This window comes from Chionomys nivalis, chromosome 4, assembly GCF_950005125.1.
Source record: "Chionomys nivalis chromosome 4, mChiNiv1.1, whole genome shotgun sequence".
Lineage (NCBI taxonomy): Eukaryota > Metazoa > Chordata > Mammalia > Rodentia > Cricetidae > Chionomys > Chionomys nivalis.
The window spans coordinates 49,655,660-49,679,059 of record NC_080089.1 but is presented as its reverse complement, the minus strand read 5'-3'; the positions used below and the strand labels follow the sequence as shown (position 1 = coordinate 49,679,059).

At 42.6% G+C, this 23,400-nt stretch overlaps 2 protein-coding genes across 5 annotated transcripts; one reads left to right on the top strand and one right to left on the bottom strand.

The window, feature by feature from the left end:
- Positions 1-555: 555 nt before the first annotated feature.
- Positions 556-10,801, bottom strand: Pih1d2 (PIH1 domain containing 2). 3 transcript variants are annotated; one of them, XM_057766747.1, is made up of 6 exons: positions 10,526-10,801; positions 9,274-9,477; positions 8,552-8,675; positions 6,322-6,567; positions 5,294-5,559; positions 556-1,558 (listed from the first exon to the last, which is right to left on the bottom strand). In XM_057766747.1, exons 2-6 carry the CDS (start codon positions 9,448-9,450, stop codon positions 1,424-1,426), a joined length of 948 nt encoding a protein of 315 aa, XP_057622730.1. In that variant the 5' UTR covers positions 9,451-9,477; positions 10,526-10,801; the 3' UTR covers positions 556-1,423. The 3 variants fall into 3 exon arrangements, with proteins under 3 accessions (XP_057622730.1, XP_057622732.1, XP_057622731.1); XM_057766749.1 differs by lacking the exon at positions 10,526-10,801 and adding an exon at positions 10,286-10,519; XM_057766748.1 differs by lacking the exon at positions 10,526-10,801 and adding an exon at positions 10,354-10,519.
- Positions 10,656-23,394, top strand: Nkapd1 (NKAP domain containing 1). 2 transcript variants are annotated; one of them, XM_057766751.1, is made up of 6 exons: positions 10,656-10,870; positions 12,545-12,621; positions 16,122-16,222; positions 18,438-18,587; positions 19,533-19,586; positions 20,721-23,394. In XM_057766751.1, the coding sequence occupies exons 2-6, from the start codon at positions 12,553-12,555 to the stop codon at positions 21,220-21,222; spliced, it is 876 nt and encodes a 291-aa protein (XP_057622734.1). In that variant the 5' UTR covers positions 10,656-10,870; positions 12,545-12,552; the 3' UTR covers positions 21,223-23,394. The 2 variants fall into 2 exon arrangements, with proteins under 2 accessions (XP_057622734.1, XP_057622733.1); XM_057766750.1 differs by lacking the exon at positions 10,656-10,870 and adding an exon at positions 10,878-11,435.
- Positions 23,395-23,400: the final 6 nt, after the last annotated feature.

Sequence of the window (23,400 nt, the reverse complement as noted above, 5' to 3'; positions counted from 1 at the left end):
TTTCTAGGAAATATGACTGTGTTAATGAAGGCTTTTCAAGTGTATTGGAGGATGAGGATATTAATTCGTTAACTACTGATTTTAGGATATCAGAATTTTTTTTTTTTTTTTTTTCGGTTTTTCGAGACAGGGTTTCTCTGGTTTTGGAGCCTGTCCTGGAACTAGCTCTTGTAGACCAGGCTGGTCTCGAACTCACAGAGATCCGCCTGCCTCTGCCTCCCAAGTGCTGGGATTAAAGGCGTGCGCCACCACCACCAGGCAGGATATCAGAATTTCTGAGTATATATTAGCCTTTTACCAGTACAGTTCTAGTGAAAGTCATATTCCAGAAAATTATATATATATATGTATATATATGTATGTATATATATTGACATGCGGGTTTCTCTTTGTAACAGCAGCTCTTGCTGATCTGTAACTCTCTGAAGACCAAGCTGGCCTCAAACTTACAGAGATCTGCTTGCCTCTGCCTCCCCCAGTGCTGGATTTAGAGGTGTGCATATCCAGCTTATGTGTTTTCTTAATGTCACATAACAGGGTTATGAGGTGGCTCAGTTAGGAGAGTCTTGACCACCATTTGTGAGACCTGAGTTCAACCTTGAAAGGGCAAAGGGGTATTTAAAGTTTGCTCTGCCAGAGCTGGAGAGATGGCCCAGTGGTTAAGAGCACCAATTGCTCTTCCAGTGGTCCTGAGTTCAATTGTCAGCAATTGATGGCTCACAACCATCAATAGTGGGATCTGATGCCTTCTTCTGGCATAAAGTCGATAGAGCACTCATGTACATAAATAAAGTTTGACCTGCCTGTTGCTGTCCTTGCATATAAATTGGGTAGTTGGTACTTTATTGACAGCTTAGAAATGAAGATGAAAAATGCCTCTTGGCTGATGGTGGCACATGCCTCTAGTCCCAGCACTGGGGAGGCAGAGGCAGGTGGATCTAGGTGAGTTTGAGGCCAGCCTAGTCTACAGATAGCATCCCAGGACAGCCAAGGCTACACAGAGACCTGTTCTGAGAAACAAAAGAGGAGGAGGAGAGGGAGTGTTGCTTTGTTTCTATAGAAGGATGTACTTGGCCTGAGTCAGTTAATTTTTTTTCAATTAGAGACGCATATGTTTTTCCTGTGTGTAGTTGTCCTCCAAATATTCTGTCTAGTCCAGACAAGTCCATGTCAGACAGAAGTCTAGCTGGTAGACATGGATATTACTGTATTTGGCCCTGTATATTGCTGTGTGTGGTGGCACATGCTTTAATACCAGGAAGCAGAGGCAGGCAGATCTCTATGAGTTTGAGACTAGCTAAGGCTACACGGTGAGACCCTGTCTCAAACAACAACAAACAAAAACAAATATTCACTACTCCTGCCCACAATGTAGGTCCTATAACTGACATGAGTAGCAATGAAAACACCAAATACACTGCTTTTATGCCAGTGGCATTGTAATGAATAATACAGACTTATTTTTGATAAATTTTGCTGTCGTCATTTCTGTATTAATCGATTCTGGAAGATTCAGGTATAATCGGTACTTCTCAGAGACCTCAATCAATAAATCAACCTAAAAATTAAAAAAAAAAAAGATTTTAAAATCATGACACTAGACAATTGCACCCTGAGAGTTATGCCGGGGCCCACCACATCCACTCATGTCCAGACCTCACGCTGCCATAGGACCTGCAACAGTTGCTGCCCGGATTCTTGAGACTTTGGTTCCTAACAGGACTGTAGGGATATAGTCCCACCCATCGGGGGCGTGTTCGCCTCGGGCTAATGTTTACGGATAAATCTGCCGGGCGTGATCCCAGCAGCCCCTTTTTTCTTTTGCTCCGCTTTTCCTGTTCTCCGCGGGAACCTGTGGTCCTGTAAGTCTATTTCCTTATTAAAGCTGTATATATCTATATAATCTGTCTGCATTCATTTACGCCGCCACACAGGACACATGAAATGTTAACTGGGAACAGCACCGGAAGTAGAGGGCTGCCGTCTGAACATTGTGTTGCTGTCTCTAGGATTTACTGTCAGATGGCAAGGAGCTGTATCTGAAGGTAGTGATCCATGTTTCTAGTGATAATGCCTAGTGAACCTAGCCTGATAATTTTGAAGGCAAGCCGGGTGGTGGTGGGCAGGCGGATCTCTGTGAGTTCGAGACCAGCCTGGTCTACAAGAGCTAGTTCCAGGACAGGCTCCAAAACCACAGAGAAACCCTGTCTCGAAAAACCAAAAAAAAAAAAAAAAAATTTGAAGGCAAATAAAGTATTCTGCTAATTTGTGCCTTTAGTAGTGAGAAATAGAATATTATTAACATGTGCTTTTTTTAAAAAAAATTTATTTATTCATTTATTTATTTATTTATTATGTATATTGTGTTTGGCCATCAGGCCTACCTGCAGGCACCAGATCTCGTTACAGGTGGTTGTGAGCCACCATGTGGTTGCTGGGAATTGAACTCAGGGCCTCTGGAAGAGCAGTCAGTACTCTTAACCTCTGAGCCACCTCTCCAGCCCCTAACAAGTGATTCTTACTGGGTACATTTCATAAGGCATTGCAAATAGGAAGTCAGCACAGACAATAGCTAGTTTATATGCAGCCTCCAGATTCTGAGACTTGAATCCTGAAAAATAAATGGAATTCAGAAAAAATAAAATTAAGAAATTGCCATTAGCTACAATGGCTGATGGAGACAAAGGACAAGTGGCATTTGTTAAAAAGCCTCTGAGTGGGTTAGGGCAGATGTCAGTCAATCCTTACATTTGGCTAAGATGGCAGCAGTTCAGCTTAAAGACATGACGGTGCTATGATGGAACATGTTATTTTATGTATTAGCCTAAAACTTAATTTAAAAATAAAAAATAGGGAGGCAGAGGCAGGCGGATCTCTGTGAGTTCGAGACCAGCCTGGTCTATAAGAGCTAGTTCCAGGACAGGCTCCAAAACCACAGAGAAACCCTGTCTCGAAAAACCAAAATAATAATAATAATAAATAAAGTTTAGAGAAGCTAGTCTTGAAAAAGAATTGTGGACAAAGCAATGACTGCCATCAAAGAAACAGTTACAATGGGCTAAAAGGAACTGCCTTCAAAGTCTAAAGCATCGTTCTGGCCCCCAGCATTCCATAAGCAGGTAAGCCACAGAAAGATGCTGAGCACCCAAGAATGACATATTCTGTGATATTCTTTTTATACATATGCCCAGTGTGGGTGCCGAAACTGGAAAAACTTGCCCCGAATTGAGCTGAATATTAGCCAGCCATGGTGTAGGAAGGTAGGTAGTCAAGGGGCCGTCTCAAGAGATCTAAAGAACATCCTCCTCCTTGCAGGGCCTTTCACAGGATTTGCCTGCTAGGATTTCAGGCCTGCTGCTCCCGTAACTAGACTGGGGTAATTCCTGAGGGGAGACTTTGCTGTAGTTCTCTCACCGGAGGGTGGATGGGATTCACAGTAGATTAGTTGTCTTGACATGTTGTTGGTCTGATTTAAAAGGGGAACACAGGCCAGGCACTGATACTACACGCCTTTAATCCCAGCATTTGGGAGGCAGAGGCAGGTGGATCTCTGAGTTCAAGGCCAGCCTGGTCTACAGAGTGAGTTCCAGAACAGTCAGGACTACATAAAGAAACCCTGTCTTGAAAAACTGGGGAGAGGAAGGGAGGGAGGGAGGGAGGGAGGGAGGGAGGGAGGGAGGGAGGGAGGGAGGGAGGGAGGGAGATTGTGTTGTGATTAGGGTTGTTTTCCTCGATCTGCCAAGACTTTAGGACATCCCAATTGTTTGTTCCTCTCCTGTAAGTTAAGAGAAGCCCATCCATCCCTGCAATAAATACAATCACTTTGTGTGATTCCCAGACCTACTGCTGTCTTTGCTTTATGATGTTCTTGGGTCGACGGGGTGCAAGTAGAAGTTCTATATAAACACGGAAGTTTTAGGTCATTACTTTGGGCAACTGTTTCTGTTTCTCCCCCACCACGAGAAAGGCATTATCTCAGAATGTACAGTTAATTGGGCAGAGCAGGCCTAGCTAACATGCAGCCTGAGAAAATTACTGTAAGGCTCTGAAACTTAGGAGTTTGTTCCTAGTGTAGTATAACATAGACACAAATGTACTGTACAGTTGACCCTCCATCTGAAGAGTCTACATCTGTGAATGCAGCCTACCTTGTATTGGAAAAGTAGTTAGGCTACAGTGAGCACTGCATCTACACTGAACACGTGTCACTGTTTCTCTTCTCATTATTCTCTAACTGATAGAGTCAGACAACTTGGCATAGTTTTGGATCTGTTTGTTTGGCATAGGGCCTCTCTACACAGCCCTGGCTGTCCTGGATACTATGTAGACCAGGCTGACCTCAAAATCACAGTGATTGGCCTACCTCTGCCTCCTAAATGCTGGGTTTAAAGGTGTGCATCATCATGACTGACTATAGTTGGATCTTACTGTTCCCCAAAACTCTGACTGCATAGAAGTGCTATTGGGAGGTGCTGGAGCCATTAGAAGGTGGCACTTAGTGTGAACTGTAGCGATATATCATTTGTGGTCTAATAAGGCTTGCCTGAAGATCAGAGAGTAAGACAGCCTCACTGGTCGGCCTTACAGACCAGGCAGTGGTGACACACACCTGTAATCCCAATAGCCACACTAGTTTGTCATAGAAACCAGGCATTAGCGGTGAACACCTTTAATCCCAGCACTAGAGAGGAATATAAGATGGGAGGAGACAGTTCTCACACACAGTCTCACTCTGAGATTCCTGGAGGCAGGATTGCCATTTCGGACTGAGGTTGAGGTAAAAGCCAGTGGCTGGCTGTTTTGCTTTTCTGACTTTCAGGTTGAACCCCAATTTCTGTCTCTGGGTTTTTATTAATTGTGCTACAGTGAAGTCTTTGAGTCATTCAGGTTACTGGATTGTGGGACCTTGGACCTTTCCTTTCTCTCCCTGGCCTTGAGTGAAGGGTGGTTTTGCTTTGTCATATATTCTTGTCACAATGGGCTTGATATTTCGGACACAGGTCTGAAAACAGTTGTCTAAACAAGAATGGAAGTTCTGAGATCATGACCCTAACAAATCTTTTCCCCTTAAAGTTATCTCATGTGTTTGTTATAGTTATACAAAGTTGATGCACAGTGAAATTTCCATAGCACTAGCATTCAATAGTAGAAATAACCTCAAGTACATGGAGGAGGTGCACACCTTACTTGCAAACAATAAAAAACTGGTCACCAGTGGATCTTATCTGCATGAGTTCCTGTAGGCAATCCCCTAGAGATGCCACAGGACCACCACAGTGTCGGTTTAACTTACCTCAGAAACACTAAGCTCACAGAGAGAGACTGAGTTAATCCCAGGTAACTCGATTTTTAGTTCAATTTTCAGAGGTTTCTCATTCTGATCCTTCACAATCTTTAGTTCATAGGCTGGTTTCTTAACCTCCACCTGGATTTCTGAACTAGAAATCTCCTCTATGAGACACCGTCCTTTGCCTGATGCTTGGTTTTTGTTCAGTAGCACCTGAGGAAGGTGATTTGGTTCACTCTCAGTACTGCTTCTCATCATTTCAAGAGTATTTTCTTTATGGGAAAAAAGGGAGGGGAGATACAAAATACCATCAGGTTGTGAGCATTAGCATAGGTGGTGTTTACAGAGATGGTTGATAAAGCTTCGATTAAATTTGTTTGGATTTAGTTCTAACACACCTGAAGCAGAGCTGGGCATGCGGCTCAGTGGAAGTCGCCTAGCATGTGAGGCTCACCTGGATTAGGTTCTGGCACAGCTAAACAGACCCCAAATACCCAGAATGTAAAGCCAAATAATTTGCTTGGGAATTCTACAAGATTTTTACATCATTCTGGATACTCTGATGTTTCTAATAATGTATTTTTCTCTCTTTAACTTTCTTATTCTTTTAAGATAGAGACTTCTGCTTTGAAAATTATACAAGGGTTACAAAAACAAAATCTGACATCTGTCCCAACTGCCTGTTTCCAAATAAACACAGAGGCTTACATGAATTATAAAATTGGCAGCAGATAGCTCAGGATTATTACTAGCTAACTCTTACACTTAAATTAACCCACATTCCTTATATATGCTCTGCCATGTGGTGGTAACTATTAGCATGGCACGTTCATCTCCTGCTCCCTCTGCATTTGGCTGGCGACTCCTCACTCCCCCTTCTCTTTCCCATCATCCTTAGTTTGGTCATCCAGCCTATACTTCCTGCCTGGCTACTGGCTAATTAGTATTTTATTAAACTAATTTGGGTGACAAATCTTTACAGGATACAAGAGAATTATTCCACAGCAGACATCAGTTTATTTTTGTTCACTTACCTGTTCTCATTATCTCTTTGAAGCCTGTGAAGTCAGTTTTAATGCTCGTCAGATTTTCCTTGGTTCTCTGAATGTTTCCTTTTATGCTAAAACTAGTGACACGGTATGAACGTGCGAGTGTGAACTGGAGTCGCTCCTCAATGCAATGCATGGCCATTTTTATTAACTGATCTTTGATCCCTTGGTCTTTTTCTGCTGCTTGCAGAACATCAGGATTGTAGGCAACATCAATAACTGTATATGAACCTGTGTGTCGTTCAGAAGAGAGCTTGTTTCTATAAGAGTTTTTGTCAGGCAGTGTACTACCCGTATTAGTAAAGTTAGAAACTACAAATCCCTAGAGATTTTTAGAGCAATCACACCAGCATTGTGTTAAGCCAAGAGTGACTGCTCCAGAAAGGAAGCTAACACAAAAGTACCCGCAGAAGAGATACAGTTTTTTAGGAGACAGGGCTTTGAAGTGAGATGAGAGGAGAAGCCTCAGACAAGAATAATGCAGTAGATGGAGATCTAAGCACCATGGGGCCTTAACGGAAACTACTGGCTTCCCTAAGGCTTAGAGAGGAGCGTCTTAGAATAAGAATGAGAAGTAGTGTGGGAGAGAAGGCTAGCTACTGTAAGAGAGATGGGGATAGGATAAGGGGTTCTTCAAAGAGCAGCTGCTAGGCACTTCCATGAGCAAATCCCCTTGAGGACCAATCCAAAGAACAAAAGAAAAAGTTGATAACATTTTAGGAATGACAGTAATGTTCAGTTGGAAGCTCCAGCTCACCCTTGCATGATCCTGGAAGCCCCATTCTTGTCTCTTTTTTTCTCTAATCCCCACCCACTCAAACAGTCTCTGAACAAAGGAAAAGTGCCAAAAAGCCCAGTTTGGCATTCTTGATGGGTACTACAGCTTCCTTCCCTGAAGCTGGCAGTACCCATGTCCCAGCCCAAACACTCAGCTTTTGACTATACTTGGGCACAAATTCAGCTTGTGGCAGACACCTTATCACCCCACACCTACAATCTATAAAGTCTCCCTGCTTTTGTTTGTGGGTATGGCTTCTCTGGCCTTGATCTCTGAGATGGGGAGAATCTGCCTGGGAGTTTGCTTTGGTCAAATAAACTTGTTATACTTTTTCAGTTCAGCTTGATTTGGCTTACTGTGTTGGTGGAGAAACCTATTATGGGGTGGGAGCAGAAAATCTATTAAGTAAGTTTTAGATCACATAATTACTTCAGGGTTGGAGAGGTGGCTCAGAGGTTAAGAGCACTGACTGCTTTTCCAGAGATCGTCATTTCAATTCCCAGCAACAATATGGTGGCTCTGGGCTGGAGAGATGGCTCAGTGGTTAAGAGCATTGCCTGCTCTTCCAAAGGTCCTGAGTTCAATTCCCAGCAACCACATGGTGGCTCACAACCATCTGTAAAGAGGTCTGGCGCCCTCTTCTGGCCTTCAGGCATACACACAAACAGAATATTGTATACACAATAAATAAATAAATATAAAAAAAAAAACAAAAAAAAAACCAATATGGTGGCTCACAACCATCTATAATGAGATCTGGTGCCCTCTTCTGGCCTGCAGGCATACATGCAGTCAGAATACAGTATACATAATAAATAAATAAATAAATAACATCTTAAAAAAATAATTTACTTCAGTATAGTGTACATGACATTATGGAACAGCCAGGTGATCATGAATTGAAAGTTGTCAAGCTACAGCACAGACTGATTCTTTTTATTTTATGTGCATTGGTGTTTTGCCTGCATATATGTCTGTGTGAGCATGTCAGATCCTCTGGAACTGGAGTTACAGACAGTCGCGAGCTTCCATGTAGGTGCTGGGAATTGAAATGATGATTTCTGGAAGTGCAGTCAGTGCCCTTAACCACTGAGCAGTCTCTCCAGCCCCCACAGACTGATTTTTAACTCTGTCTCAGAGAAAGATGCAGGGAGGCATGGCCAGATTCAGACTGTAGGATCTGCCCTATAAATGCCAGCCCCTATTCTAACACATAATATACCCTAAGTTCCTATTCTATGTTGGCATTTCTATGTGGGTTGACAACATCATATTATCAGAAATCATATTAAATGTACATAAATCATACTAATTTATCATTAATTATATTAACACCAAATGAAATGTTTTACTTAAAATGTTTTTGCCAAGTAGAAGGTGGTCTATGAATATGTTCAATAAAAAAAATCCACATATGCTTTCTTTAATTCTTTATACCTGATGCCTCAGAGAAATCCTCTGGTCTGCCAACACTTATAGGCACAGGATGATTGGCTGACTGGGGAGCCGGGATCCTTTTCCATTGACACAGGTTGATAAAGAGTACTTTTTCTTTTGGTTTCTAGAAAGTGAATAATTTTGATATTGTCAGTTTTTTAAAAACAAAATTTGGCCAGGCGGTGGTGGCACACGCCTTTAATCCCAGCACTTGGGAGGCAGAGGCAGACGATCTCTATGAGTTCGAGGCCAGCCTGGTCTACAAGAGCTAGTTCCAGGATAAGATCCAAAGCTACAGAGAAACCCTGACTTCAAGGAAAAAAAAAAAGAAAAAAATGAAATTTGATAACATCCTGAATGCAAGTCATCACATTTTTTCCAGGCATTCCCATTGCTAGGCAACGGTCCTTGTACATGCACTATCTTGAATCTATACACATATAAAATGTAATAAAATATTTAAAAAAAATTTTCATTATATCACCATTTTCTGCCTAACAGGGCAATAAGGTCTCATTTGGCTATTTCTGAAATACCTAGTGTGAATTTCTCATTTTTACTCCTTCAGTGAAATCTTCCACACTTTCATTTTCTGCTTAGAGAGGCGATTTTCCTAAACTTCTCTTTTGTTAAAGTAGCACTAGAGAAGGGTGAGGTATCGTCTGGTTATCCTGGAGTAGTTTCATTGGACACCCATCACTCGTCACACCAACCGTACATACTAGGATCTTGGTTTGTAGGCAGAGCTGTGGTACTGGGTCGACACACAGCTGTTTTCCATCCTTCAGTTCCTGCTCGATGAAGTTCTTGTAGCGCTCAGGATCATTTTCAGCTAAATCATCAAGCATATTCCAGAACTGAGAAATCTGGGTGAGAAGTCCCTTTGAGGATGCCCTCATGACTGGAGATGAGATAGGCTCTAGAACCTGTGGAAAGACACGACTTGAGAAGAGACTTGACTGTGGCTATGGCTTTACTTCCTCTTTCAGGGAAGGAGGAAGGCTTTTGGAATTGTTTTGGGGACGTTCTCAACTGTTCTTACTTCCTGTGTGTAAAATATTACACACCCACTCTGCTTTCCTTAGGTTCTGGTTCACCTACAGTCTGTAAGTCTAACCACTTCCTAAATTCTCATATTGTACCTGGCCTCTCTCTGGTCAACACAAACACAGCGGGAGCAGAGAGGTCTTTTAAAGTCTTGTTTTTCCTGGTGATCTTGTTCCAAGTGGATATTAGCTTACTTGGTGCCTCCCAGTCCAGATATTCTCTCTCTCTCTCTCTCTCTCTCTCTCTCTCTCTCTCTCTCTCTCTCTGTGTGTGTGTGTGTGTGAGAGACAGAGACAGAGACAGAGACAGAAAGAGACACACAGAGAGACAGGGGAGTTGGAAGAGAAAGAAAGAAACATGTAAAGTCACACTAATCCTTAATATAGTAGTTAAAACTAGGAACACTGAGCAGGGCATTGGTGATGTGTACCTTTAATATCAGCACTTAGGAGGAAGTGGCAGGTGGATCTCTGTGAGTTCGAGGCCAGCCTGGTCTACAGAGCGAGTTCCAGGACAGCCAGGGTTACATATTGAGATCCTACCTCAAAAAAACGGGGGTTGGGGGTGGAGGAGGTAGGGACACTGGAGCCAGTATGCTTAAGTTCTTCGTAACTCCAGGCAGCATAGCTGCCTGGAGCAAATAATGTGCGCGCGCGCGCGCGCGCGCACACACACACACACACACACCTATTCTTCTCAAAATGAAGATGAGGATTAAGAACGCTAATCCTAAAGCTGGAACACTCGATAAATACTATGTGAGAGTAGTATTCTAAGACCGCATCATCTTCTTCCTCCCGCAACGGAGAAGTGTCCCAGACGGTCCAGAAAAATTTTAAAAAGAGGTTTAGAGTCTTCAAATCATGTATTAAGGTTAGATTCAATAAACAACGAATACACAGTTAATCCAAACGTGGGGGAACCCACCTCTTCACTCCGTTTGGAGACAAACCGCGACTCCCGTTACCATGGTAACCAGGTCCGGTACAACATCTAACTGCGTCCGGGGAATGCAAAGTAGAGCTGTGTCTCTATATCCAGTTCCGGGACCTTTCCTCCTGTGCCGGACAGGCTCCTCGGCCGGGCCGTCCCGCTTCCCTCTCAGAAGAGTGCCGGCTTCCTTCCTGCACCTGTCAGCCTCCCCTGCGGCCCGCGAGCCCGCTCAGTGGGAGTCGCCCGTGGGAAGGAAGCGTTTCTCGGGAGCACGACTTCCGGCCCGGAAGGAAGCCGCCGCCTTTTCTCCCACCCCGCCACGCGAGGCTGCGGCGCACGGTATGGGTGTGTTTGTGTGTGTTTGTGTGGGGAGGGCGTTTCGAGGGAAGGCTGCCGGGAGCGCCGAGGCCGCGGCGGGGCAGGGAGCCCGCTGACAGACATGGGGGTGTTTTTTCCGACCTTCCCTTGGAAACCTCAAGCTCCCCCTCAGGCACCCTAGACAGTTCCCGGGTCCCAACGGAAGGCCACGTCCATGCCCCGTGTCCCCGTTCTGTCCCGGGAGTGAAACCGAGCCGCCGGGCGCTGTCCCAGCCCAGCGAGAGCGGGGAATGCTCGGCTCCGCCGGCAGGCCGCGTTCCGCGCCTGCGCCCGCGCCCGCTCTGGCCTGGGTCCCGCAGAGAGAGCCGCCTGGCGGGCTCGGCTGGGGGAAGGCAGCCGTAGCCTGGGCCTCGGGTGAGGGCACTGTAACCGGTGGGAAGGCTGCGTTTTCACGAAGGACTCGGGTGAAGCTGCAGAGCTGCCTTTCAGCCCTGACTCCTTGGCTTCCTGGGTCGGAGGAGATCTTGTAATGGAGTGGTTCTTCGTCTCACACTAGCAAGATGCCTGATTTCCTCAGGATCGAGGGGTGAGTGAGCATCGGGACGGTGGCACCAAGCCCCTCGTAGCTACACATGTGAATATCGTTGTCTTCTGGGTTTTGGAAAGTTCCAAACGATGTAGGAAACAAAATTTCCTAAATAGAGATATTTAGGTCATTAATTTTTTTTTGAACGCAGTTTTTATTACTGTTGACAAATGTGGTGACTCGCAAATCTAGATGTTTACATACCTGCAAGCTAATTTTGGGGAGTTTGAGATTTGATTTCTAGCCTGGACACTGACATACCTCCTTTGTCTGGGTCTGTTCGGTCTGCGGGCAAGTTACGGCTTTAAGAATCTTGATTTTCAAAATAGGACTGGGAATATAGTCCAAACTCGAGGTTCCCCACAGATTCAAACAACAGGCAACTGAAAATGGGGACTCGGACTGCATCTGTATTTATCATGTACAGACCTTTGTCCCCTTTGCCGTTGTTTCTACTGTGCATAGTAACATTCACAGAAGATTTGCACAGTTTTAGGTGTTATAAGGAATTTGGATACCCCACCCACCCTAAGTGTGGAAGTGCATGCCTGTTGTCTCTGTTGGGAGGTGGAGGATCAAGAGGATCAAGGCTAGCTGAGGCTAGTTACAAAGTCACAAGTTAAAACACATGGGAGTGTAGTTTATATGCAAACACTATACTATTCTAAATGAGAGCCAAGCACCCTAGGGATATTTTGTATGTGTGCATGTATATGTCACTGGGGGACTGCATCCAGGGTGCCTCTGTGCTAGGCAAATGCTCTACCATTGAACTATATCCCCAGCCCACACTTGGACTTTGTTACCTTCAGGGACCCTGGACCCAATCCCCCATGATCTTGGGAGACTCCGTGACTCTGAAAACAGAGAATTGTGAGGACTAAATAAGATGGTGCTCATGGAAGCCGTTTTGAGCATCCTTCTGCAGTTTTAAAGACTTTACGTTATCCTCTGTCACCCTTACTAGAATCACTGTATCGTGCATCTTAATGGGGAAAGGAAAATCTTCCCTTAGCTTCTGTGTCTTCTAAGTTCAGTGATTTTTTTTCCTTTTGTCTCTTTATAATTTAATAAAAACAAATTTATTGCATATTATTGATTCATTTCAGATTAAAGAATGTCACGGGTTCCACTGGGGAAAGTCCTCCTGAGGAATGTCATCCGGCATACAGATGCTCACAATAAGGTAAGCAATACAATCGAGTTACTTGTCAACATTTCTTGAAGGCCTACAGTAAACTATGGATTACGTTGGGAGATAGCAAAGATATATAAGAAACAATCATAATTTGAAAAGTACTATATCACGAAGATAGTTATAAAATGCTTTAGCGCACCAAGGAAAGAATAAAGAAATCTGCCTTGGGAAATGAGAAGGATCTTACAGAATGAGTGGCATTTGAGTTGCTGGTATTTGAACTGGTTCTTGATGAATAAAGTTTCCTGGATGCACTGTTTTTGATTGAGAGACTATGCACTAATGCAGGGCAAAATATTGGCCTGGTGATACATCGTAGTTGTAATACCTCCTATATGCAAAGTCCTTCATTCTATCCCCACCCCTTAAACATTAATCATTTGGGGCAAGAAATTATATGCATCTAGAAAATATAAGATACAGTATTAGTGACAGAAGATAAGGCCCAAGTGGCAAATTAGACTTGTTTTTATAAAACTTAAGAGATAAACTTTCTCTTTGGGGCAATAAGGAAGCCATCAGTGAGCAGTGGTATCTTACATGTTTCATACCTGTAAGTGTTGTTTTACATCTTGAGGGGATGAAATGGTATGACTGCCATATGTTCGAAGCCAAATATGTGCATCTAGACAGATGATTTTGTCAGTGTGGTAGGAAATGGAAGACAGAGAAAGAACTGGGGACGATGATTGGGTGACTGACGTCCTAGGTGAGTGGTGCTGAGGTCTGGATGGGGGCATAGCAGCGATGAAGAGGAACACAGGCCGATAGGACGGTGGTGGCAAGAGTGGAATCCAGGGTGCCACCTTCTGTGGCTGGGTAGGTAGTAACTAAGGGACAAAAAGGAGAAAAGGACAAACATGGGAAATGCAATTAGTTTGGTTTTGAATGTATTTATGATAAAGAACTTGAAGTTGAAAACTAAGTCTTGGAAGCAAGAAGAAAGATTGGAGATGGATTAAAAGTTTGGGAATTTAGACAGTGACTAAGAGTGCACCTTAAATGAAAAGGACCTTGTTCAGTTTTCTTCAGCAAATTGCACTCCTGGCTTGGTCATTACTAACATGGTCACTGTCATATTACTTAAGGTGCTGTGTACTGGGGATTGAACCTAGGAGACAGGATCACGGAGTTTGTTTCTAGCTGATCTTGGTCTCACTCCATAGTCCAGGCAGGCCTTGAACTTGTTACTAACCCAGTAACTATGATTACAGACCTGTGCCTAGTTGTCACCTGAGTTTTTCCACTGTGGATGCAGGTATAATAGTACCTATGTTACCTGTATAGTTGTGTTAATTCTACTTCTAGTTGTATTGGAACCTTATATTTAAGAGTGACAGCTAAAAACAAGATAATTTTTGCATAGGTTTAACCCATTTATGCAGGAGAACTTAGAAATAAAATTCGCAGGCTGGAGAGATGGCTTAGTCTTTAAGAGCACTGTCTGTCCTTCCAGTTCCCAGCAACCACATGATGCTCATAACCATCTGTAATGAGATCTGGTGCCCTCTTCTGGCCCGCAGGCATACATGCAGGCAGAACACTGTATACATAATAATTTTGTTTTGTTTTTTTGAGACAGGATTTCTTTGTGTAACGGTCCTGGCTGTCTGGAACTTGCTTGATAGACCAGGCTGGCCTCCAACTCCCTGAGATCCACCACCTGTCTCTGCTTTCCAAGTGCTGGGATTAAAGGCGTGTGTCACCACCTCATGGGTATAAATAAATCTTAAAATCACTTATGTTTTTTCCAGTCAGTTTTCTGGTAATTATGTTATGTTTCTGACAAGAAAAAAAAATTTTTTTTTTTTTTCAAACAGGGGTTCTTTGTGTAGTAGCCCTGGCCATCCTAGAATTTGCTCTGTAGACTATGCTGACTTCGAATTCACAGAGATCTGCCTGCCTCTGCTTTCCGAGTTCTGGTATTAAAGGCATGTGCCACCTCTGCCTGGTCTGACAAGAATTTTAATGTGACCCAGGTATGATGGTACAGGCCTGTAATCCCAGCATTTAGGAGACAGAGACAGGAAATTTGCCTAAGTACATGGCTTGCCTGTTCTATATGGTGAGAAGAAGAAAACAAACAAACATAAAGGGACTGTTTTTGCAGAGGATCTGGGGTTTGATTCTCAGGTCCTACGTGGCAGCTCACAACTATCTGTAACCTAGTTCCAGAGAACCTGACACCCTCTTCTGGCCTCTGTGGGCATTGCATCCATATACTACACAGACAAAACATTCATTTACATAAAGTTAAATAATACAGATGTTAAAAAGCAAAACAAGATGGGGTGGGAAGATGGCACAGGTTAAAGCATTTGCTCTGTAAGCCTGATCACCCACATCTGACCTCTGGAACCTATGTGGAAAGCCAGATGCAGTAATGAAAGTATATAATTCCAGTGCTCCTACAGCAGGATGGGGGTGGGGATGGAAGAATGGGCCAGAAGCTTAGGGCCAGCTAGTCTGGAGTAAATAGTGTAGCAGCGGAAAACAAGAGAGCCCCTGACTCAATAAATGGAAGTCAGGAACCGGCTTCAGAAAGTTATTTCTGACCCCTGTATATGTGCCCTTTCTCTCTTGCTCTCTGACTCTCATATACACACAAAATTAGTATATCTATCTATCCATCCATCCTGTTTTTTGTTGTTGTTGTTGTTGTTGTTTAATGTAAAAAGAGACCTTGCCTACGGAATTTACAGACCTGTTCCTGCTGGGCCTTGCACACAGGCCTATAATCTCAGCCATTGAAGGAGGACAAGGCTAGGCTGGAGAACCACAAGTTGAAGGACTGCCTAAGATTTTGTCTCAAAACAGTAACACAAAATAATTCACCATTAAGAACAATAAAAAACAAAAAGAGGCAGGGGTTGGGAAGGGGTACCAGGCCAGTGGTAGAATGTGTACTGCACTGAGAAAGAACAAAATTAAGAAACCCTGTCTTTAGCTAGGCAGTAGGGACACACACCTTTAATCTCAGCACTGCAGAGGCAGGGGCAGGGGGATTTATGAGCTCAAGGCCAACCTGGTCTATAGAGTGAGTTCTAGGACAGCCACAAAGAAACCCTGTCTTGGGGGGGGGGGGAGGTTCAAAACCTGTTGCTGCATAATTTTAGATTTACTGCATTGGACTGTTTAGTCACTTTTAAAACTCCTTAGAGAGGCCGGGCGGTGGTGGCGCACGCCTTTAATCCCAGCACTCGGGAGGCAGAGACAGGCGGATCTCTGTGAGTTCGAGACCAGCCTGGTCTACAGAGCTAGTTCCAGGACAGACTCCAAAACCACAGAGAAACCCTGTCTCAAAAAACCAAAAAAAAAAAAAAAAAAAGAAAAAAAACTCCTTAGAGAAACCAGAATTTAGTTTTTAAATCATAGCCCAGTCTGTACCCCATAGTTAGGGCAGATTGTACCTTCAGCCACTTCTTTTTCTGTAATGCAAAGTGCTATTTTCAGTGATTTATTTTTGTTTCCTTTTTGAAAACGTCTAGATTCAGGAGGAATCTGACATGTGGAAAATCAGAGAACTAGAGAAGCAAATGGAGGATGCTTACCAGGGGACCAGAAGGAACATGGTACCCAGCAGCTCAAGGTAAAGTGTGCCTCTGATAACCAAAAATAACTCATTTTTTCCAGAATTACTAATTTTAGCTTTAAAACATTCTAGTATGATAAGGATAGATGAATTCAGTTCAGCAAATCAAACCTTCCTTATTTCTTAAGTTTAGGGCCAAGCATAATAATGGCTGTGGTAACATGCATATATTGTACTATTTTTTTATGTGATTTTTCTTTTTCTTTTTCCCCAAGACAGGATTTCTCTGTGTATAGCTCTGGCTGTCCTGGAACTCTCTCTGTAGACCAGTCTAGCCTTGAACTCAGAGATCCGTCTGTCTCTGCCTTTCAGGTGCTAGGATTAAAGGCATGAGCACCACTGACCAATTCTCTTTTGACTTTTCAATACAGGGTTTCTCTGTATAGCCCTAGCCTTCATAGAACAGGCTGGCCTCAAACTCAGATCTGCTTCCCTAGTGCTAGAATTGAAGGCTTATGCCGCCACCACCACCACCACCTCACTTTCTACACTAATTTTCAATGGTGATTTAAAAATTCTCCTTGAGGAGCAGAAGGAGAGTGAGCACGAGCAAGGAACTCAGGACCGCGAGGGGTGCACCCACACACTGAGGCAATGGGGATGTTCTATCGGGAACTCACCAAGGCCAGCTGGCCGGGGTCTGAAAAAGCATGGGACAAAACCAGTCTCGCTGAACATAATGGACAATGAGGACTACTGAGAACTGAAGAACAATGGCAATGGGTTCTTGATCCTATTGCACGTAATGGCTTTGTGGGAGCCCAGGTAGTTTGGATGCTCACCTTACTAGACCTGGATGGAGGTGGGTGGTCCTTGGACCTCCCACAGGGCAGAGAAACCTGCTTGCTCTTTGGGCTGAGGAGGAAGGAAGACTTGATTGGGGGAGGGGGAGGGAATGGGAGGTGGTGGCGGGGAAGAGGCAGAAATCTTTAATAATTAAATAAATTAATTAATAAAAAAAAGAAAAAAAATAAAAATTCTCCTTGGACTACTGTAAATGTTTAGGTTTTATGGATTCCAACCTTGTCTAATAGCTTTTAAGATTTTCTACTGGAGTGTCTTTCTTTTTTTCTTTCTTTTATCTTATAAAAATTATATTATTTGCTGGGCATAGTACCTCATGCCTTTAATTTTAGCACTCAGGAGGTAGAGGCAGATAGATCTCTGTGAGTGAGGGCAGCCTGGTCTACATCCAGGCCAGCCAAGACTACAAAGAGAGACCTTGTCTCAAGAAACAAAAAAACAAAACCAATTTGTTTTATTTATTGTGTTGACAACTTTGTGTATGTGTGGGTGTATATGGGTGTGCCAGAGTGCACACATGGAAGTCAGAGCACAACTTTCAGGAATCTGTTTTTACTACTGCGGGTTCTAAGAACTCAGGTCATCAGGCAAACACTTAGCTGCTTAACCCTCTATCCATCCCTGGAGTCCTTCACACTCAATTCCGTCATTCATACTGTCCCTCCTTTAGTCTTTCTATTAGACCTTTGTAAAAAGTATTTTATTCATTATGGTTCTCTGTCTGTTGGTGACTGTAGGGGCCAGAAGAGAACATTAGATCTCCTGAAGTTGAGTTTTGGGCAGCTGTGAGCTCCTGGCATGGGTGCTGGGATTTGAACTAGCATCCTCTATAAGAGCAAAAGTACCCTTAACCACTGAGCCAGCTCTTCAGTCCTAGACTTTTTTTTAAAGGCCACATTTACTCACTGTTTATTGAGTGTGGCCGGGTGTGGTGGCACACCTTTAATCCCAGCACTAGAGAGGCAGAGGCAGGTGGATCTCTGGGTTTGAGGCCAGTCTGGTCTACAAAGCGAGTTCCAGGCTGTTACATAGAGAAACTCTGTCTTGAAAAAAAAAATTGAGTACGAATATAAAGAATTATGTAGGCTTGACTGTGTTCTATGGGAGGTGTAGGATGTATGAATAATTAGGAATATCTCTAGGGCTTCATATGCCCTTAAGTATAGGAAGTAGTCTGTGAGATAGGTCATAATCCTGATTTCTAAAGCTACCTTGAGAAATCATTAGAAGAAAAGGAATTCCCAGTCAGTGTGTCTGTGGAGTATATGGGCTTTGGTGATTAGAGGCTGAGTATGAATGGTATCAGTGTTAAGTGGTGCAAAGTATGTTCCATGAATTTTGTTTATAATATGAAGTGGCATCACAGATTACTTTTAAATATAAATGTTTATGTTTTTTTCATTTACAGTCGGATGAGAAGTGATGGTTTTGATGAAGAAAGTCAGAGAGACTACTGGAGGCCAAAAAATGAAATTTCTGGGGCCCTGGAAGATGATTTTCTTAAGGCTAAATCCTGGAACAAGAAGTTATATGAGTATGAATCCAACATGCCAGACAGGTTTGTGACTACATTCTTATGACCCCTAATGACATTTGGCCCGAATATGTCTGTCTGAAAATTGTCCTAGGGTTTGAGAGATGGCTCATTGGTTAAAGCACTTATGCTCTTGCAGGGGACCCATGTTTGGTTCCCAACATTTACAAGACAACTTATAACTATCCATAACTCCAGTTTCAGGGGATCTGACACCCTCTTCTGAGCAATGTGAGTGTCAGGCATGCATGCAATACACATATACAGGCAGGCAAGACAGTCATACACATAAATATAAATAGTTCTTCAACACATTGTCCCCATGAAAGCTTGTAGGTGAGTATAGCAGCAGTATTACAATGGCTAAGAAGTGAAATCCAAATGCCTGTTTCTGATGAATACATAAACAGAATATAGGTTTTCCATATAGTGGAATAGTTCTTGGTGGTAAAAGGGAATAAGTACTAATTACATGTGCATAACCTTGAAAACTTTACAAATGGTAAAAGAAGTCAGATACAATGGTCACATGCTCTATGATTCCGTTCTGTGGTGTGTCCAGATAAGCCATAGAGACAGATTAATGCTTGCCTTGGGCTACAGGTTCTGCACTTTAAAAGAGCAACTTTCTTGGCATGTGAATCACTTTTCAGTAAGTATCTTTAAGATGTCCCAGTGTAGATAACATGTTACAAAGTAGTTTTGGAAAAGGATTCATTCTAAAGAGTTCTTAGTGTCTCCTAAAGAACAAATGTAGCCTTTTAAGTGAACAGTACATCCTGTGTCTGAGTTGATAATATAAAAATAGAGAAAGATAGAGCTGTTTTCAAGGTATTGTGGGTTTTGCTTTGCCCCCTTTTCCTTTGTTCTCTGTGTGTATGTGTATTCATGCAGTCCAAAATCTAATTTTAATTTCCAAAACTAATATGCATTGCCTCATAAAAATGTATGTATTGTGTCACTTTACAGATGGGGTCACAGTGGTTATAAAGAGCTGTATCCTGAAGAGTTTGAAACAGACAGGTTGGTGAATACGCTTTCCAGAAAAACAAAACCAAACACCTAAGATGAATGCAAAATTGTGCCATAAATAAGAGTTCCTAACAAAAGCTTTATTTGCCATTGAAAATATAACTAGAACCTGGAATATATGGCTGTAGGCCCAGCGGCTTAGGTGCCTGAGGCAGGAGAGCTGCTTGAGTCCAGGAGTTTGAGGCCAGCCTGGGACACAGTGAAATCTTGTCCCCAAAACAAAGAAAACAAGCGGAGTTTAGTTGGGAGGCAATCCTTATGTACCTTTCCTGATTGAAGTTTGATATTCTGTAAGTATAAGGGCTTTAGAAACTACTTAGATAGTTTTTATTGTCTGTCTACCTACCTGTCTTCCATATTCTATTTTTTCTTATATACCCAATACCTATTAAAATCTTTTCACTTTAAAGACATATCCTAATTTTCAGGATCATGCTTGTGTTTTGGGGTCACAGTGGCTCTGATAGCCCAGGTGGCTAGTAAATGACCACAGGGCTGGTAACTAGACCAGGGGTGATTCAGGTCCAAGTGGGACAGCAGAACAATGAGGAATTTCATTTTTCATTTCATTCAGAATGAGATGCAATTAAAAATTTATACATTGTTTCTGGAATTGACCATAGGTGACAGGAATCAGAGAAAATGAAACTATGGATAAGGGAACATTGGTGTTTAGTATTTCGTATGTTGCTCAGTATGGCAGATCAGGAGTTTGGTTTGTTGACAGGATTTTCTATAGCTCAAGATTGCCTTGAACTTGACGTGTAGCCAAGAATAACCTTGAACTCCTGGCCCTCCTGCCCCTACCTTCTAAATATTGGAATTAGAGGTATATACAAGTATGGTTAGCTTAAATTAGGATTTTAAAGATGTGGAAATAAAGCATTTGTGAGAATAATAAAATAGAAACCTCACAGTAACACTGTCAAGAGTTCTCATACTTACAAACTTGGGAGATGTTCTTGCTTCTGCTTTTTGAGTGCTGTGATGATAGCTTTATAGCTGTGCATACCCCCCCAACCCAGCTCAATGGTCTGATTTAAAGTTCAGATGTTACTTTAGTGCAGAATATTAAATATAAATGTGTATTTTCTTCCTCTCATAAAAGTTTTATCTTTACTTTAGTAGTGACCAGCAGGACATTACCAATGGGAAAAAAACATCTCCCCAGGTAAAAGCATCTGCCCACGAATCCCGCAAACATAAGAAGTCAAAGAAATCCCATAAAAAGAAGCAGAAAAAACGGTCCCACAAAAAACAGAAGAAAAACAAAAAGGAAGCTATGGACATAGCAGATTCCTCAAGTGAGTTCTCAGAAGAAACTGGAGCTTCTAGTACCAGGAAAAGGAAGCAACCACACAAGAGCAAGAAAAAATCCCGGAAAAAGTCTCCTAAAAAATCTTTACCTTTAGGGGGAGAAAGGGCTACTTCCCAGTCAGATGATTCAGCAGCTAGCAGTTCTGAGGAAATCGAGGAAAGAGACACTAAGAAAACCAAAAGGAAAAAGAAAGAGAAAAGTGTTCATGTTCCTGTGGTTAGCCCTGAAGTACAGGAGAGGACAAGCAAGCGCAGGAATTGGAAAGTGGCTACAGATGCAAGGTCTGCTGAAAGCTCAGAAGATGACTAAGTGGGAAAGCAGCTGTCCTGCTCCCATGGACTCTGGTTGTCTGCAGCTCTTAACAGTGGGGCTTGCTAGTGACTCTTTCAGCACAGGAATCAGAGGTCAGAGTTGTCCTACCACAGATACCTTTTTTCCTATTTCAGATTGTTAATCTCCATCCCCTTTTGTTGTTAATAGGGAATCTGGTATTTTGTTAAGGTTTCTTGAAGAGATTATATTTTGCAATTAATCACTTAGGGTAGAATATCTATACAGCAAATTAAAGAACCCAGAAAGCTGATTAACAGTAATGATCTGGGTACACCAATTGGAATGTTGAATTTGGGGGAATCAAGGGTCTGGGATGAAGAAAGGACTGAAGTAGTGCTAGATAGAATAGTTTGACAAGGAAAACTTGCTATTTATACAGGAGGTATCCTGACTTCAGCTTTGGTGCTTTGATTCTTCTATAGCTGGGCCCTACAGGTATCTAATTTACTTAGTGAGGAAATGGGTAGAAGAGCAAACCTTTTCCCTTCATGGTAGGATCCACAGATGACGACGGCTAAGTAATATAGGGTTTTCTGCCTAATTGCCCTGCTGGTCAGGGTCTACAGCGACATTGAATATAACCCAAACATAACAGTAACTGGATAGTAATTGGTTTTCTAGTTCTATTGCTTTATATTGCCTGAAATGGGCTTGTGTTTGAAATTATTTGTTGAGTTGTCCTGTCTATCAAATGGTAAGAATTAGGAAGTAGTCATATTGCCAATGATGCTTTCAAAGAGATTCAGGGCAACAGCCATCTAAATGTTTTTTGTTTGTTTTCTTTTTTGCCAAGTTGGGGATTGAACTGAAGGCCTTGCATATACTAGGCAAGTGCTCTACCACTGAGCCATACCCCCAGCCCTATTGTTTTCTTGTTTTGTTTTTCGAGACAGGGTTTCTCTGTAGCTTTGGAGCCTGTCCTGGAACTAGCTCTTGTAGACCATGTTGGCCTCCAACTCACAGAGATTAGCCTATCTCTGCCTCCCAACTGCTGGGATTAAAGGTGTGTGTCACCACCGCCCAGCTTCCTTGTTCATTTCTAATTCTATTAATGAATTTTAGTTTCCCTGAAACCAGATGAATCAATTCCAAAATGAAACACACTCTCAGGGACAGACCCAGTTCTTCCCAGTCTGACTTTGTGTTATGATTATCAAGAACATACTATTTCCCCCTGCTATACTGTGATCCTGATAGTAAAAGAAACCAAAATACCACTGAAAAGTGGCTGGTAGTTGACTTTTCATTAAGAGGAAAGATAAGTGACATTGTCAGGGTTTTTGTTTTTGAGGTTGTCACTTTTGGTACTGAGTAGAAAGCACAAAAGCTCAGACCTAAGACTGGGTCATGGTTCTGCCGCTGATTGATGAGTTCCAGAGCAGGTTAAGTTAACCTCCAGGCCTTACTTTTGCATGTGGAATACAGAAATACTCCATGGTCAGCATGGGACACCAGCAATAGAACACCGCTATGCTGACATCCCATGAAGTAGCGTTTTATAGTTTAACTAAATTTGTGCTCTTTATGAAACATACTTCTAATAAACTGCTTGTTTTTAAAATACACAGTTGGCCAGATGTGCCCTAACCCTTGATTGAGAGCAGGTGCTACCTTTTGGGATATTGAGACTTTGGTACTCAAATGTTTATGTTCCATGAGACGCTTTTTTTCCTTGGGTTTAATGGAGGTTAATGGGAAGAGAGTCTAGTTACTACCTCATAACCTTGAAGCAAGTGAAATCTTTGTTGGAAGTAGTTTTGTGTGACAAGAGTACTGATTCTAAGCATGGTCTCAGGAAGATGGTCCTGCAGAATAAGGCACTTAAAGGAAGCTGGTTTTGTTTGGGTCTTGACCTTTACCGTCCTCCCATACCAACAGGCTCTTCTCTTCCCCAAGGAATGCACATTTTGCCTGATTATTTTTTTACACCTCCCCCAACCATGTTCATATTTTCTCAGTCACATAAGCAATAAAATTGTTTTCTGTTCTAAACCTTTCTTACCCCTAAATTCCCTTCCATGCCTTAGGCTTTGATGGTTTCTCTAATCCCCTTAACGATGGCTTAGGGTGGCTTTTCAAAACCCATGATCTCCCATTTGCACTACCAGCCACGGAACACTTTTTAGTGTTCTGTCAATCAAATCTCTATGCTGC

Excerpts from the sequence above, each read along its gene's own strand:
- Nkapd1 (XM_057766751.1), top strand. The coding sequence starts at position 12,553 with ATGTCACGGGTTCCACTGGGGAAAGTCCTCCTGAGGAATGTCATCCGG. Across the intron at positions 12,622-16,121 it reads ATACAGATGCTCACAATAAG|ATTCAGGAGGAATCTGACAT; the intron begins GTAAGCAATACA and ends GAAAACGTCTAG. Across the intron at positions 18,588-19,532 it reads GAATCCAACATGCCAGACAG|ATGGGGTCACAGTGGTTATA; the intron begins GTTTGTGACTAC and ends GTCACTTTACAG.
- Pih1d2 (XM_057766747.1), bottom strand. The coding sequence starts at position 9,450 with ATGAGGGCATCCTCAAAGGGACTTCTCACCCAGATTTCTCAGTTCTGG. Across the intron at positions 8,676-9,273 it reads GCCTACAAACCAAGATCCTA|AAACCAAAAGAAAAAGTACT; the intron begins GTATGTACGGTT and ends TTCACTTTCTAG. Across the intron at positions 1,559-5,293 it reads GTGAGCTTAGTGTTTCTGAG|GTTGATTTATTGATTGAGGT; the intron begins GTAAGTTAAACC and ends TTTAATTTTTAG.